The following is an 18,277-nucleotide window of genomic DNA, read 5'->3' as shown; positions in this document are numbered from 1 at the left end:
AGGAGGTCAAAGGGGAATAATAGGATAGAGGAGTGAAGGAGGGGAAGAAGGAAATGAGGTTAGAAGTAGTTAGTGTGTTAGAGGTGTTAGGAGAGTAAGTGCTCTTTGAAGAGCTCTGTCTTCAGGAGTTTATTAAAGAGAGTGAGAGATTCTCCTGATCTGGTAGTGGAAGGTAGTTTGTTCCACCATTGGGGAACTCTGTATGAGAACAGTCTGGATTGCTTTGTGTGAGTGTTTGGTAAAGCGAGGCGCCGTTCATTGGAGGAGCGCAGCGGCCGGGAGGTAGCGTAAGCCTTCAGGAGCGAGTGCAGGTAGGAAGGAGCTGTTCTGTCATCACCTTGTAGGCGATTGTAAGAGCTTTGAATTTGATGTGAGCATCAACTGGTAGCCAATGGAGCTCAATGAGCAGCGGGGTGACATGTACCCGTTTTGGCTGGTTGAAGACCAGACGTGCTGCTGCGTTCTGGATCTAGTAATAATAGCAGCAGTGGTAATAGTATAAGTAATAGTAGTAATTAAATTAATAGTATCAGTACTTTTACTATTACATTATTTGTAATTGCTGTAGTTCACTTGTAGTAATGGAAGTACTATCAGTAATAAATGTAGTATTAACATTTGTAATATAATTTTTAGAGGTAGCAGTACTAGTAGTAAAAGTAGCAGTTGTTGTTGAAATCTCAGTAATAATATTGGTAAATAGAAGTAGTAACAGTAGCAGTATTAGTAGTAGGAGAAGAATAAGTAGTAGTCTTTGCCATAGTTCAGGTAAATTGGACACTCTAAATTGATCTGGTGTATATATGTGTAAGTGTGTGGTATGTATGTACGTTTGTTTGTATATAAATGTGTGTATGACTGTGTGCCCAGATATGGATTGGCACTCTGTTCTGGGTAAATGCTGTGGTGCTGGATGCAGTCCTCCAGGTTTCCGGTTGTTTCCGGTTGAGAGTACGCTGTTTGCTATTGGCTGCCGCTTCTCACCAGTGTGTAGATGTAAATTGTAAAGCGCCCCTGGGTTTCTAGAAAGGTGCTATATAAGTTGAACTTCATTAATTCTTAGTACTAGTAGGGAACTTATATAACAGTAAATGTAGTAGTAAATCTAATAAATCTATAAATAAAGCAGGTCTGTTGTGATAGGCCCATTTTATTTATAGGCTCAAATGTTCAGATTTTAGATGTTGAGACTGTAATGCTGAGCGCTTTCCTGGGTTAAATGTGGCTCTTTGATTTTTTATTGTTTTTTATTGTGTATCAGGCAGAGCATCACTTTATCACACACATATATAAACACACACACACACACACACACAATAAAAACCCCAGTATTACATTCTTCTGTGTGATGTTCTCTGTGCTTCTGTATGACAGTAGCAGTTGCACAGTTGTGTGCATGATGTTCCTCAAAATGAACATCTACTCCAAATCCATCGGGTTCTGAGCTGAAGCCCCAGCCCCTCGTTCTGTTTGTGGGGCTGATGGGCGGCTCATGCCCCCCCAGGACACTCCGGAGCCGAAACTGATCTCACTGCAGCTTCTCATTTAAAAAGATCTTCTTCCTGTGAAGTGCAACCAGAGCCGTAAGTCCAGGCTTTCTGCTGGAGGTATGCAGGATCCAGTCTGAACAGGCTGCTTCAGGACAGCAGCTGGGGGGGGGGGGCTGAGTTATCATGAGGCCTTGAAACGTTGATACTCAGTTCCTGACCCCCTTCAACCCGCTCCCTCAGAACAGCCTGCTTTTCAGTTTGCAGTGTTTGAGTCAGAAATGCTGTAGAAATGGGTGATAAACAGGTTTACAGGAGGCAGCAGCAGAAATGACTACGATTTGCTTTAATTAAAGTCTGAGAACTACAAACATCTCATAGAAAAAAACACTACAAAACAGAACCCCATCATAGACCAACATTTACCAACATAAAAAAACTAATCAGATTAAAGTAAGACATTTTAGCATCAGTACTAATAGTATCAGCATTAGTTACAGGAGTAACAGTTATAGTTGTATAAGTATTAATAGTAATAGTAGTAATAATAGTGTTAGTAATAACAGTATTAGTACAGCAAATTTGACAGTTATTAATCACTCCTAATATCAACGTACCACTATGAGTTCTGAAATTTAACTATTAGTGTTAATTTAGTTATATTTGAACAAATTTACTGTATAGCAGTGGCAATGCTGGAAGTAGTAGTAGTATCAGTAATAGTACTTTACAGTTACTTAGAAGTAATTTTCCTAATTTTATTGATAAAAGAAGTAGTTGTAATAGTGCTATTTGTACATATAGTATTCGTTTTATTAGAGGTAATAGTAGTAGTGATAATAGTGGTAGTAGTAATTGTAGTATAAATACAAGTAATATTAATGATAATGGTAAGAGTAGTAATGCTAATAGTAGTAGTTTTAGTAGAAGTAGTACTAGTAGTTGTAGTAGTAGTAGTAATAGTAATAGTAGTAGTAGTAAGAGTAATTGTAGTGGTAATAGTAGAAGTAATAGTAGTAGTAGTAAGAGTAGTAGTACTAATAGTAAGAGTAGTAATAGTAATTGTAGTAGTAATAGTAATAGTAGTAGTAATAGTAGTAGTAGTACTAATAGTAATAGTAGTAATATAGTAATAATAGTAATAGTTATATTAATAGTAGTAATAGTAGTAGTAATATTAATAATAGTAATAGTAAGAATAGTAATAGTAATTGTAGTAGTAATAGTAATAGTAGAAGTAATAGTAGTAGTAGTACTAATAGTAAAAGTAGTAATAGTAAGAGTAGTAGTAATAATAGGAATATAGTAATAGTAGTAATAGTTATATTAATAATAGTAATAGTAGTAGTAATATTAATATTATAGTAATATTATTAGTATAAATAGTAGTATTTAGTAGTAATAGTAAGAGTAGTAATAGTAGTAGTTATATTAATAGTAGTAATAGTAGTAGTAGTAATAGTAAGAGTAGTAGTAATAGAATTTGTGTGTGTGTGTGTGTAATGATTAGTCTGGGCTGAACAGCTGGGAACAGCTGATTTGTAGGTCAGTCAGTTTGAGCTCTTTAATGATCAGAGGAAAAATCTGCTGAAGTTCCACTAAACCCTGTTTACTTTAATCTCAGTATCAGAACTGAATCATGATGATTAAACACACAGACAGGTCAGATTATCTCCCTGCAGGACAGGTCTAACCTCACGCTCAGCTCAAAGGTTAAACTGCAGCTAAACGTGCAGCCATTCATACAATTACCTCAGATACATCCAGCTGACTGCTGCTTCTTATACAATTACTCTGAATTTTATTTGATAGCAGACCGTATTAACCCAAAATATTTCATGTTTTATTAAATTTAACTTTATTAAAATACATCCATTCCACAAAATGTTGAGACATAAGGGCAATGCATGCAGTCCTGACTTGTTGTCAGTACAGAATTTTGAAAATAAAAGTGGGACCACTGTGTTTGCAGAAGGAACGGGATAAAATAACATCGGGAACACTTAATCTATTGGTATCCTCAGTGTTAAATCTCTTTTAAATGGAGCAGCAAATGCCATTTTTAAAGTTAACATGAAAAGGAATGCAGGAATGGATGTGTATTAATAAATGAAATAAGATGAAGTAATATGAAAGACTGTGCAATACTCCTGCACTTTAAGGGTTAAACACAGAGTAAAATGAGCACCTATGGAACATTGGTAGAAATGCATGACATTCTGAGCGAGTTGAGACATATTTCTGTATGTCTGCTTTTACCCTCAGGCTGTTTGGCCTGAATCCATTCTGCATACTGTATACCATCAACCTGCTCAAAAACCTTAAACATTAGTTTAATACATCGTCTAATAAACGTGTAAAGAGTTAGGAGCTGCTGGCTGGTTTAATATTGCATTTAATTTAAATAAACCACAACACTATACTTCTTCTGTTATACACTGTAACCCACTGTTATACACTGTTATACACTATGTTAGACACTGATGCAAACTGTTATACACTGTTATACACTGTTAAACACTGATGCACAGTTTTATACTGTTATACACTGTTATACACTGTTACACACTAATGCACAGTTTTATACTGTTACACACTAATGCACAGTTTTATACTGTTATACACAGTTGCACACTGTTATACACTGTTAAACACTGATGCACAGTTTTATACTGTTATACACTGTTATACACTGTTACACACTAATGCACAGTTTTATACTGTTACACACTAATGCACAGTTTTATACTGTTATACACTGTTACACACTGTTATACACTGTTATACACTGTTACACACTAATGCACAGTTTTATACTGTTATACACTGTTGCACACTGTTATACACTGTTAAACACTGATGCACAGTTTTATACTGTTATACACTGTTGCACACTGTTATACACTGTTACACACTGTTATACACTGTTATACACTGTTACACACTAATGCACAGTTTTATACTGTTATACACTGTTGCACACTGTTATACACTGTTACACACTGTTATACACTGTTACACACTAATGCACAGTTTTATACTGTTATACACTGTTGCACACTGTTATACACTGTTACACACTGTTATACACTGTTATACACTGTTACACACTAATGCACAGTTTTATACTGTTATACACTGTTGCACACTGTTATACACTGTTATACACTGTTACACACTAATGCACAGTTTTATACTGTTATACACTGTTACACACTGTTATACACTGTTACACACTAATGCACAGTTTTATACTGTTATACACTGTTACACACTGTTATACACTGTTACACACTAATGCACAGTTTTATACTGTTATACACTGTTACACACTGTTACACACTGTTATACACTGTTACACACTAATGCACAGTTTTATACTGTTATACACTGTTACACACTGTTATACACTGTTATACACTGTTACACACTAATGCACAGTTTTATACTGTTATACACTGTTACACACTAATGCACAGTTTTATACTGTTATACACTGTTGCACACTGTTATACACTGTTATACACTGTTACACACTAATGCACAGTTTTATACTGTTATACACTGTTACACACTGTTATACACTGTTACACACTAATGCACAGTTTTATACTGTTATACACTGTTACACACTGTTACACACTGTTATACACTGTTACACACTAATGCACAGTTTTATACTGTTATACACTGTTACACACTGTTATACACTGTTATACACTGTTATACACTGTTACACACTAATGCACAGTTTTATACTGTTATACACTGTTACACACTAATGCACAGTTTTATACTGTTATACACTGTTATACACTGTTATACACTGTTACACACTAATGCACAGTTTTATACTGTTATACACTGTTATACACTGTTATACACTGTTACACACTAATGCACAGTTTTATACTGTTATACACTGTTGCACACTGTTATACACTGTTATACACTGTTACACACTAATGCACAGTTTTATACTGTTATACACTGTTATACACTGTTACACACTAATGCACAGTTTTATACTGTTATACACTGTTACACACTGTTATACACTGTTATACACTGTTACACACTAATGCACAGTTTTATACTGTTATACACTGTTATACACTGTTATACACTGTTATACACTGTTACACACTAATGCAAAGTTTTATACTGTTATACACTGTTACACACTGTTATACACTGTTATACACTGTTACACACTAATGCACAGTTTTATACTGTTATACACTGTTGCACACTGTTATACACTGTTATACACTGTTACACACTAATGCACAGTTTTATACTGTTATACACTGTTATACACTGTTATACACTGTTATACACTGTTACACACTAATGCACAGTTTTATACTGTTATACACTGTTGCACACTGTTATACACTGTTATACACTGTTACACACTAATGCACAGTTTTATACTGTTATACACTGTTATACACTGTTACACACTAATGCACAGTTTTATACTGTTATACACTGTTGCACAGTTTTATACTGTTATACACTGTTATACACTGTTACACACTAATGCACAGTTTTATACTGTTATACACTGTTATACACTGTTACACACTAATGCACAGTTTTATACTGTTATACACTGTTGCACAGTTTTATACTGTTATACACTGTTGCACACTGATGCAAAGTTATGTGTAAGCATCACACATAGCTTTCTAAATATAGATATTTTTTAATTCCTGCCCAGAAAAAACACCCTTAATGTGAAGCTTCTGCAAAAATCTATGAATGCCAAACTATTTACCAATTTCTTCAGAACAGTAATTTTACACATGAAGGGAAAAACGATGTACAAACATTTAATTCCAAGCATGTTTTGGAGCATTTATTTTGGTCCATTCATCATGAAATTTTGAAATATATACTTAAATATGTCAACTGTTTACAAAAAGTGAAAACAAATTCATGGTGGGAACAAAAAAAAGATACTGAATAATAAGCTGATATCACTAAATACTTATGGGACAGGTATGTAGAATGAATTCATTCAATTTTAATAAATTTTCTTAACTAGAAATACTTATACTCATACTCATACATACACTTTTCCTGAAATATTAACTGAAATATAAGGAGGTTATTTTTGCACCATGTTCAGTATAAAAGCTGTAAAGTGTGGAAGGGAGCTGCTTACTGTTCTCTAAAACATGTATTTTAATATATATATATATATATATATATTTTTTTTTTGCACGGCTTAAAAATAAGTGTAAAATAATAGATAATGTAAGTTATTTTATTGTGAATTAAGCTATATATAAGTCTATATAATGCACAGTTGAGGTCATTAATGTAAAAAAGGGGAAGAAATTGACTTGATATATATTATATTATTTGTTGAAAGGCCTCATTTGATAGAATTTGCTACATCTAAAAATAAATAAAACTGCTTAAAACTGTATTTCCTCTGCTGATGTAAAAACTAAATACATTTTGTGCCTCTCATGTCAGGGCTTCAAACTGACACTTTTCAGCAGGATAAAACTCACACACAGCAAGCATTTCCCAGGATTAAGCATTTATGTGACTAGCTAGGAGACAACTATCGGAACTTAAATAGTTGATATATGGTTATATTTGTTTTGCCAAATAAATACAATGGGATAAAACTGTCTTTTCTCGATTGTTATGTTAAAAAAAAACTGAAGAATCGCTCACATATTTGAAAAATATTGAGATTTTAGTGTTTTTGCAATATTGCAATATTGTCCAGACCTTATAATACTTCTGATTAAAGGGGTTCATTTGTGTGTGTTTAAATATATAAGAATTAAGCGCTTTAACATCTGAAAGAGCATTTGAAAGTGCAGAATCTGTAACACAGACAGAGATAAATACATCAGCACTGTTTTCCAAAGCCGTTATCATTTGATTTTGCAAGCGGGTAAAATGTGGTTAAAACAGGCTTTTCATGATGACCTTTGGGACGAGTTTATTGATTGGATTATCAGCAGCTGAATCTCTGAAAAACAAGACAAAGAAATCAGATCATCATTCATTCTTCATCAGCAGGTTTGAGTTAAATATGTTAAATATTTACATTCTTATTTTTCATGTTAAAATGTGTTAAATCTTTGCATTATTAGTAAATAGCTTGCAGTTATGCTGTGTTGCTTATAATGTCAGTTTATACAAGTTATAAGCACATACATTTATGGAAAATAAATTAAAAGAAATAAAAAGAAAAATGTTTTTTTTTTTAAATCACAATATTTAATTTCAGCATCTATAGCTCTGAAAAAAGTAAGAGACCACTTCAGTTTCTGAATCAGTTTCTCTGATTTTACGATTTATAGGTTTATGTTTGAGTAAAATGAACATTAATTTGAAGAACATGAGAAATGGCTGAAAAAACAAAAAATAAGCTTTCAGACTTCAAATAATGCAAAGAAAACAAGTTCATATTCATAAAGTTTTAAAGGTTATTTGGTGGAATAATCCTGGTTGGTTTTTAATCACAGTTTTTTTTTCATGCATCTTGGCATCATGTTCTCCTCCACCAGTCTTACACACTGCTTTTGGATAACTTTATGCTGCTTTACTCCTGGTGCAAAAATTCAAGCAGTTCAGTTTGAACAGACATTATATTACATTATTACGTTATATTACATAGCTGTGAAAATCCTCATTTTAAAAATATCACAATATATTGTCCAGCCCTAAAGTAAGGTGCTGTAAATCTGAAACTGAGTGCCAGTTTCATCATCATAATGGTCTTGATTGTCTTTGTGGTGACTGCACTTGAGAATACTTTCAATTCAAGTCCTTAAAATGTTTTTTTATTGACTGACTTTCTTCTTCTTCTTATAATTTTATTTTCTTTATTAGTTGAGTATTTGTTGCTTCTCATAACCTGGATTAGAACATTACTCAAATATTCACTATTCACTGTATACCTTTAACTCTACCTCTTCACTACTTTACTTTAACTGATGCTCTCAAACACTTTATTAAGAGACAAGAAATTCAAGTAATTCAAGCTACGTTGCTCCAATCAGATTTTTTGCTCAGATCAGATTTGTCTTCACATTCACTGTAAAGGTAAGTGATCTGTATCTGTGTGTAATGTGAACGAATCTGTTGCTGAAACGCTGTCTCACATGCTGCACATTGCTCATATGTGGAGCATCTTTTGCTGGAGTGGAGAGTAAACAGCTGCTCTGAAGTTCATGCTCAGGTCCAGGAAGGGAAAAATGGACAGGTGGTTTGCTTTTGCTGTTTTTTTTTGCAGCTATAGCTGCACAGCTGCACCAAGAGATGCAGCGTGGGTATGAGAGAAGAGAAGCACATAGCGCTAATGCTAATGCGTAAAAGCTAAAAGACACAGCATGAATTCAGATTTGATCGTTCACATTCATGTCACATATCTGATTTAGGAACACATATGAAAGTGACTCAAATCTGGAAAAAAAAAGAAAAAAAAAAACGGATTTGGCACATTCACACAATCATGAAAAAATCTGATTTGAGTCACTTCAGCCTGGTAATGTGAACGTAGCCTAAGCAAGAGGAGCTACTTTGAAGAATGTAAAATATATAAAACATATTCTGGTTTGTTTAACACTTAATAATTCCATATGATTTTCTTCATACACTGAACAAAATGTAAAATGTAAAATTTACTTTAAAAAAGTTTTGCAAACTTTCTGCATTTGCTTTTTTTAAGTAAATTTAATTTTAGATAAATTTAAGTAACTTCAACTCGGTTTCAAGACTTAAATGTAACTAAGTAAATAAGAATGTATTACATGCCATCCATGTGTTGAGAGAGCGTAATATGTGTTTTTTAACTAAAATATTTACATTTCAGGAATTGTACATAAACTTTATGCATCATGAAGTTTTTGACTAATATTGTATAAATTAAGTAATAGTAATTAGGTAATATTGTACACAGAACTTAAGTAAATGTTAGCAAAAATAAATAAAGTTTACTAAAAGAAAGGATTGACTGAAGTTCAGTTCACTTATTTACTCTATGTAACATTTAAGTCTTAAAACCGAGTTGAAGTTACTTAAATTTACCTAAAATTAAATTTACTTTAAAAAAAGCAAATGCAGGAAGTTACGAATCTTTTTTAAGTAAATTTTACTCATAATTATTTTTCAGTGTGGTTTGTATGAGTTTAGTATTAATCTATAATGCAATAAATTTTAAAATAATTAAAATAAAATAAAGACACTTTTTTTAAGAGAAGGACTGAATTTGATTTGCTGAATCTGCTGAATCTGAAGTGACACAGTTCTCCTCTAAACAAACATCAAACACACAACACTCAACTTTACTGATAAACCAGCAGCAGCAGAAATGACGAAATTAGAGGGGGAGCGTGGATTACATAACACACACACACACACACACACACACACACACACGGAGAAACACCCACTCAACCTCCTCCTCCACCCTCTCCACCCTCCCCTCCACACTCCTCCTGCAGCTCCTCGGGCGGGTATAAAGGCTGTGAGAGGCTGTGGAGCTCCTGTCCGCTGCAGTCCTCAGCTCTCAGCCTGATCTCCTGCTCTGATCTCCTCCACAGCCTTCAGCTCCCAACCAGTTCAACCAGTTTACTGCACACCATGGCACCAGGAGCTAAACGGGTAGGAGTTCACTCTGCCTCACTCTCTCTCTCTCTATCACTTTCTCTCTCTCTTTTACTCTGCCTCACTCTCTCAGGCACTCTGCTAAGAGTGTGTGTGTGTGTGTATAGTTATTTGTGTTTCTGCTTTAACTCTAGCAAACTTCAATGTTACACTCGTTTATCTAGTTTAATAGTGGCTGGAGTGGTTGGTGTGGTGTAGTGGATAACACCACCGCCTATCATATGGGTGACTGAATGCTGCTCTACACCAATATGAGTCCTTGGGCATAACTCCCAACTCTATATTGGCACAACTCTGTAACAGAAATAACCTTATAAGTCAGATAAATGTTTTAAATCTAAATTAAAATTGTATGAGTGTATGCATGCATGTGTGTGTGTGTGTGTGTGTGTGTGTGTGTGTGTGCAAAACTTTTCTAGAAAAGTTTGTGTTTATTTTTCTAAACTCCATAAATATAAGTAGGTATGTGCAGTAATTTAATATCAGTATTTATCACAATAGAAAATATTTCAATTTATTTTCAATGACATACCTTTTAAAAACTCACACACATATATTAATTTAACCCTGAAAGTGTTGCAATCAGCAAATTTACTGTGCTTGTGCCACATTTGATATGCAAGCACTTTTGCAGATAATAGTTTTTTAGAGTGTTTTTGCAATATATTTTTGCAATATACATGTATATAGTTACAATTTTAAAGAGTTAGTGTAAAAAGTGTAAGAAGTTAAATCAAATTACTGTTTTATTGCACTTTTCACAATAGGGTAATTAAGATTGTATTTCTTTACATATATAAGCTGCAGAGAGAATATTATTAGTACTTAGACATTTGCTTCTGTCAGAAACTTGTAAAGAACTGTTTTATGTGGCAGCGATTTACATATTTTACACTTGAACTTCTTTTTAACTGAAATATAAAGAGATTATGTTAAAAAAAAACTTTTTTGAGGAAATGTAAAGGAAACAGTAATAGGAAATAGCTTGCGCATCACTTGCATTAAGTGGTGCTGTCTGTTTACAAATTAAAAATAAATTGTTATTAAAAAATAAAATTTGTTATGTAAGAACTAAGAATCTAAGTTGAGAATTGCTCATATATTTAAAGTATATCGAGATAAAATTCTTACAATATTGCCCAGCCCTGATTTAAAGACATATTTACGATACACAATATTTAACTCAATGTTTTGACATGCAAAGAAGCAGCATCAACAGTGGCACAGTTTTTTAAAATGTTGTTAAAATAATGCACGCTTTAATGCACATACAGTGATTTTTAACATGATTTTACATTTTTCTCTATAGTGAAACAGTTTAAATGTAGAGTTCAGTGTTTTTTAATTAGGCAATAAATATATCCTCAGTTAATGCTCATTAAAGCCCAGCTCTGATATGAAGAACAGTCAGATTTCTGTTATTTTAATATTAATGTTGTGTTTTCTGCAGGGAATTCTGGAGCGTCTGAAGGCTGGTGAGATCGTTCTCGGGGATGGAGGGTTCGTCTTCGCTCTGGAGAAGAGGGGCTACGTTAAAGCGGGACCCTGGACCCCTGAAGCTGCTGCAGAGCATCCTGAGGCTGGTAAGAGTTTTAAACTCAGTGACTTTATAACAAAACACACTGCGCCCAAATCTAACAGTAAACAAGAGCTCTCAGTTTAGAGATTTTAGAAAAATCTGAATCAGCTTCTGTTCATCTCGAGGTCCTCACATTCCTCTACATTTAAAGCATGAAACTGGCTGCTATTTTGGGATCTGCAACAAACTGAATATTTAAAAAAAGTACTAGTTCCTACTTTTTCATCGTAGTTTTTTACTTTTATATTTAAAAATGTAATATTTATTATTTCTAAGCTGAGAGAGGACAATATTGGGAGGATATTAACAGTCTTTGCATACCATACACTAGTATTATAAGATATATACTATATACTAACTAATATTAATAGTGCAGGTTTGCCCAGGAAGTTCCATATTATTCAGACTATAAGGTGCACTTAAAATCCTTTCATTTTCCTTAAAAATTGTCAGTGCACCTTAAAATCCAGTACGCCTTATATATGGATTTTACCAGCCCGTAAATTAAGGAGCAGTAAAGCCACTCCGAGAAGTATAGAGCTATAAGGGTGAGTTTTTAGTGAAGTTTCTCCAGCACTAAGGCTGGGTGCAGCAGCATTAGCATTAGTCGCTAACCGCAGCGCTAGCTCTTTCGCCGCTCAGAGGCGAGTATGTCGGACAGTATTCTCTGCATTGTAGTTATTGTGTATACTCAACGCTGAAACTTTTTAACTATCAATACTCCATACTTACTACTCAAAAATATTTAGTATTAGTAATTAATATGCAATTAAGACGCATTAATTCTAGTTAATGGTATCACTGTCCCATTACAACTTTCTTTGCAATATATTGCTAATATATTCATTAAAAAAACAGAGTGTTCTGGTAGGTTTTTTGTTTGATCTCTATAGTATTTCATAAGTGAACAACAAAACTCAACAAAACAATATTATACTCAAAAACACAGAATTTCACACAGCAATATATTTATATTAATATATATTTACATTAACATGATTTATATTTTTCAGAAGAAACTAAAAAAAAACATTCTCCTTATGATTAATGTAACAAAAGTGTTACACTACTGTGTAATGTTGCTCAAAGGCACATTACATTATCTTGCACATTTATATATATATATATATATATATATCTTTTTTTTTTTATATTTATGACCAACTTCTAATTTATAGTGTATTGGATGTAGATATGCCTTGTAATAATATAGAAAAAAAATGATAATAAATAATAATATAACTAATAAATGCATAAGAAATAACTGTGTAATAATCACAATTCCAGAGGATTAAAAGGTGGTCTTGGGTCAAAATGCAACACCGAGTAAAAGCTGAAGCTGAAGCCCTGCAGATCTGTGTGGGTCAGCAACAGCTGTAGAAGATTCACTCACTTTCTCTCTCTCTCTCTCTCTCTGTCTGTCTGTCTCTCTCTTTTTCAGTGCGACAGCTGCACAGAGAATTCCTGAGGGCGGGGTCAAATGTCATGCAGACCTTCACCTTCTACGCCAGCGACGACAAACTTGAGAACAGGGGGAACGCAGTCGGATTCACCGTAAGACTCTATCTTTTATTTTATCCTTTTATAGAGAGAAGTTCTTTTCTGCAGTAAAATCAGTTCCAGGTCTGAGTGAAGCTCTGTGGAGCGTCTCACTGCTGCTCTGTGTCCTGATATAACTTTATTATGGATTAGAGAACACTACATGTGGCTTTTTCCCCACAGAGCCTCTGAAATCTGCAGTCCAAGGTTATCACTCTCTGATATGATATTATATTATTTAAAGGGCCGGACTCGTGAAAAACACAGGATTATCCTCAGCATTAATCACACTTTCCTTCTTAACAATGATTATTTTATTAGTAGATATTTATTATTATTAAAATAATAATAAATAAATTTAAATAAAATAATCAAATTTCATCAAAGATGAAAAAAAATATTTATATTCAGATATGTTTATTTAATTGTATCTATTCTGCTTACATTACAAATTACAAATACAATTCAGTAGTACATTATTAAAAAACATTATTTGTCATGTATGCATTTATTGTACACATTAGTACACATAAATGCCCCAAAAACAAAGCTACAAACAGCACTGCTACTGGAGATATAAATATAAATATATAGATATACACAGATATCGAGTGTCTATTATAATATTCTGCTTTAACACACATCAATTACATTTTGCATTGTGTTTTTTTTTTTCAGTTCAAATAAATGAGATTTTCACTATACATTATTATTATTATTTCTTTATTTATATTATTATATAATTACTGGTTCAATTATTAGCCTCAATGAACTTAGTGATGAGTTTACATGCCTTATTTTCGATCTTTCCCATTGGCTCCTGAAAATATCTATTTGTATATTCCCCCTCGTCACTCACCATCAGTGTGTAGTCTTTCCTTTAGACAGCTTTCCCCTTTTGTATACACTTTTTTATGTTATTTATAATATTGTCATTGTCATTTGTGAAGTTGATAATTGTTAAACAAAATAAAAAAAATAAAAATTAATTGTTATTTTCTTTATATGGTCAGATATTATCATGTTAAGAAAACACAATACAGTTACAAGGGACCACAGTTGTTGATTAAATTAAGTTAATTTAAAGCGTTATATTTTTATATATTTTTTAAATATGTATTATCGTGTATATCTACATTAGTGCTGCACCTGTACTAATAAACATCATTACTGATCACAGGGTCAGCAGGTCAATGAGGCCGCGTGTGACCTGGCCAGGCAGGTAGCCAATGAGGGCGATGCCCTGGTGGCGGGCGGAGTCTCCCAGACCCCCTCCTACCTGAGCTGCAAGAGCGAGACTGACGTGAAGGCCATCTTTAAGAAGCAGATGGACGTCTTCATCAAGAAGGACGTTGACTTCCTGATCGCTGAGGTGAGAAAGCTGTACACGGCATGCTAGAACATTGCTGTGAGGATTTGATTGCATGAATATTAATTGTTTTTTGTATTTATGTGGATTTATACAGCAAATAAGTTATATTTCTATGTTTCTATAGAATTACCCTTTTATTAGCTTTAGCTGACTGTTGTTTTTGTTCTCTGCAGTACTTTGAGCACGTGGAGGAGGCTGAGTGGGCGGTGCAGGTTCTGAAGAGCACTGGGAAACCCGTGGCAGCCAGCATGTGCATCGGACCCAAGGGGGACATGCATGGAGTCACCCCTGGAGACTGCGCTGTCAGGCTGGTGAAGGCTGGTAGGTCTTTCTGTGGTGCACACACACACACAAACACACATTAATATACACACACAAACGGATTATTTCACTACCCACTATTACAACATAATCAAATTTTTATTTTTTATTATTTTTAGCTTGTTTTAAAACCAATAAAACATTTTTTTTTCTGCAAAAAAAAACAAAATCTATGCAAAAATAGCATCATTTTGTATAATTTCTCCACCTTATCCAGATAGAAAAACTCACTCAGGCCATTTTTGTGCCAAATACCACATGGTAAACGCTAAGTAGCGTCTAAATTGGCCCAAATACTCAGCTCAGATTTGGGCTGGGTGCTGCATGTGCCAACAGCCCCCGTTTGCCTAGTATAGTAGCACAATTGGCCCAGGCTACACATGTCAGCACCCCGGATTCCAAGTATAATATGTGAATCTGCTCACTCCACATTTGCAAACTAATGGGTTGCCAAGTATAAGCCACAAGCAGCCCAACACAAGCCAATTTCTAATAGTCATCAGAATAATCTCTCGAGCATCATCTTCTGTAATCACAGTAAAACCACCAAGCTCCCTCTGCTGGTCCTCTACTGGCCGCATATTCCACATCAGCAGACAGGTTTGCTGAGCTTTACCTAATCCCTGTCCTCAGGTGCCGACATCGTGGGCGTGAACTGCCACTTCGACCCCATGACCTGTGTGAAGACCGTGGCGATGATGAAGGCCGCTGTGGAGAAGGCAGGGCTAAAGGCCCATTACATGGTGCAGCCTCTGGCCTACCACACCCCCGACTGCAACTGCCAAGGGTTCATCGACCTGCCCGAATTCCCTTTCGGTTAGTACACACACACACACACACAGACACAAACACACAAACATGCACCCTTGTACAGCGTCCAGGGCATGTTAAAGCAAAGACTCACAGAGTCAAAGAGCAATATCCACACATGCTTTTTCATAAACTTTGCCCTTTTGATTAGTTTATTTTAATACTAAGTTGGTAACATAGAAACCGTGTATTACCAATGGCCCAGGTGTTGCACCTCCACACCTCAGGAGGTCGCTCTCACCTTAGTTTTAGTTTTTGCTCACCTGTGTTATATTGCTCAATTTCCTTTGCTCCCTTTTTTAAACTTGATTTTTGGATGTCCCCGTTTTCTTTTGTTAGCCTGGACTTAAGTTATTTTGTAAAAAAAAAAAAAAAAAAAAAAAGGTTCTGGATCCTTACCTTGGTGTTGTGTGACCCGTGTTATATTTGGGATATATATAATACATACAAAATTTACTCTTACCTACATGCTAAATATTGTATATTGTTATATTTTATGTTCTTGTTTTTAAATGTTGTGCATTAAAAGTTTTCTGTAGAAAATGTGACTTAATAACACCAACAGCATAGACTGACAGTCGTAAAATAATTCATAGACTGCATATCTGTGGGGTGACATTACTTTCTTACTCATACTCATACTTATTTGTATTTAATGACTTAAAATCTATATTAAGAAAATACATTTTATACAGAAATTATAACACATTATTATAATTGATATTGATGAGTAGTGTTCTGCAGCTCTGGAGCCCAGAGTTCTGACCCGCTGGGACATGCAGCAGTACGCCAGAGAGGCCTTCAACGCTGGGATCCGCTACATCGGCGGCTGCTGCGGCTACGAGCCCTACCACATCCGCGCTGTGGCTGAGGAGCTGGCCCAGGAGCGGGGCTTCCTCCCCGAGGCCTCCAAGAAACACGGCATGTGGGGCAGCGGCCTGGAGATGCACACCAAGCCATGGGTCAGAGCCAGGTGAGTGGGGCTAAACCGCAAACACTCAAACACCGTAAATACACAAATTACCCTGCATAACCAGTCTCAGATACCAATAATCACTTTCGTGATCAATCAGACTGATCAAGTGCTGCATGTGCCAGCACCCCGGTTACCAAGTATAAAACGACAATTGGCCCAAGACACTTATAAGACACAAGTATAATATGTACTATATATTATACAATATAATCTTAACACAAATTGCATCTGAATTCCTAATATTTCTGAGTGATATGTATTATTGATCAAACTGACATGCAAACTTTTGGCTTTTGAGTTGTTTGAGTGAGTTAACTCAGAAACAATCATGAAGTCTCTAAGTGACATATAGTATACCAAACTCACTAAATTGAGTGAATATGCATGGTCATGTGGTCAGTACTGGAGATAAAAAATAGCTCCTTTCAAAAGGTATTTTTTGCTTCTACAGATCTGTTCCAACTATTTTAACAATTCAAATATAATCCATAGTACAATATAACAAGTTCTATAACAAAATGCAGCAGAGAATGAATATACATTAAAACATGAATGAGCTGCTTGGGTAATTTATCAGATTCAGTTTTGAATTTTGTATCAATATTCAGAACTGAGTCTGGATTTTTAAGAGTTAATGTAAATGCAATTGTGTATATTTAGACATTTTTCTGTGTTAGAGTTATGCTTTAACATGCTCTCCTGTTATTCAGGGCTCGTCGTGATTACTGGGAGAAGATGAAGCCCGCCTCCGGACGTCCTCTGTGCCCCTCCATGTCCACCCCAGACGGCTGGGGCGTCACCAAGGGCGACGCTGCTCTGATGCAGCAGAAGGAGGCGACCACCAAGGACCAGCTCCGCCCCCTGTTCGAGAAGGCCGACGCTAAGAACTGAAGTGGCCCGAGACCTGAGCTGTGCTGCGTACCCACGACCGCCGGGGATACGGGAGGGTGGGCGTGATGCTCTTTCCTTTACTTTGAGTTTACAGATCACATTTAACTAACATAATAGAAGCGTTTTTTCATTGGCTCGTTTTACCAGGACCATTTGTTTTTTTGATAGAAGTGAATCAGCAGTGTTTTTCCCGCTCTTTTCCCAGCAGTGTTGGTCAGTTTTGCAGGTTTACCTCTTTGCAGGCTTTTGCAGAGGCAGTCTGTGCCTCAGTGCCTTTTACTGTATATGAGCAGTTCCTCAGAACGTCCTGTAGATGTCCTGTAGACTCCTCACTGCTGAGACGAGTGACACTGCGCTTTCATTGTTGTGACCACAATGATTTAGGAGTAGTTCAACATAGAATTCCAGGTTTTCTGAGCACTCCAGTCTTCCGACAGTGTTGTCCATGCTAGTGCTTGAAATTTCACTGTTTTGGAGTTTGTTGTTGCATTTCTGCCTCAATAAAAATCTGACCATGACATCTGTGCTGCTTTGCTTTACTTTCTTTCCTTTGTTATAATGGATATCATCAGTCACAGCTATAAAATTTGTGATAATCAATATTTTTAGATGATATATAGGATATTCCACCAAATCCATGCCATTTCTGTCCCTAGGAA

The 18,277-nt window shown here is 35.1% G+C and overlaps 3 protein-coding genes across 3 annotated transcripts in view; 1 reads left to right on the top strand and 2 right to left on the bottom strand.

Moving 5' to 3' along the window:
• Positions 1 to 18,277, bottom strand: part of sema4d (sema domain, immunoglobulin domain (Ig), transmembrane domain (TM) and short cytoplasmic domain, (semaphorin) 4D) — a 266,298-nt gene that overhangs the window by 62,817 nt on the left and 185,204 nt on the right. The window lies entirely within an intron of this gene.
• Positions 1 to 18,277, bottom strand: part of LOC103035651 (homer scaffold protein 1) — a 263,702-nt gene that overhangs the window by 160,274 nt on the left and 85,151 nt on the right. The window lies entirely within an intron of this gene.
• On the top strand, positions 9,972 to 18,136 carry bhmt (betaine-homocysteine methyltransferase). Its single transcript, XM_007252777.4, has 8 exons — positions 9,972 to 10,127; positions 11,581 to 11,713; positions 13,151 to 13,263; positions 14,429 to 14,620; positions 14,794 to 14,941; positions 15,575 to 15,757; positions 16,496 to 16,724; positions 17,438 to 18,136. The coding sequence occupies exons 1-8, from the start codon at positions 10,107 to 10,109 to the stop codon at positions 17,616 to 17,618; spliced, it is 1,200 nt and encodes a 399-aa protein (XP_007252839.2). The 5' UTR covers positions 9,972 to 10,106; the 3' UTR covers positions 17,619 to 18,136.

Source organism: Astyanax mexicanus, chromosome 17 (genome assembly GCF_023375975.1).
Source record: "Astyanax mexicanus isolate ESR-SI-001 chromosome 17, AstMex3_surface, whole genome shotgun sequence".
NCBI lineage: Eukaryota > Metazoa > Chordata > Actinopteri > Characiformes > Acestrorhamphidae > Astyanax > Astyanax mexicanus.
The sequence above is the reverse complement of the archived record's forward strand: the minus strand, read 5'-3'. Positions and strand labels throughout refer to the sequence as shown.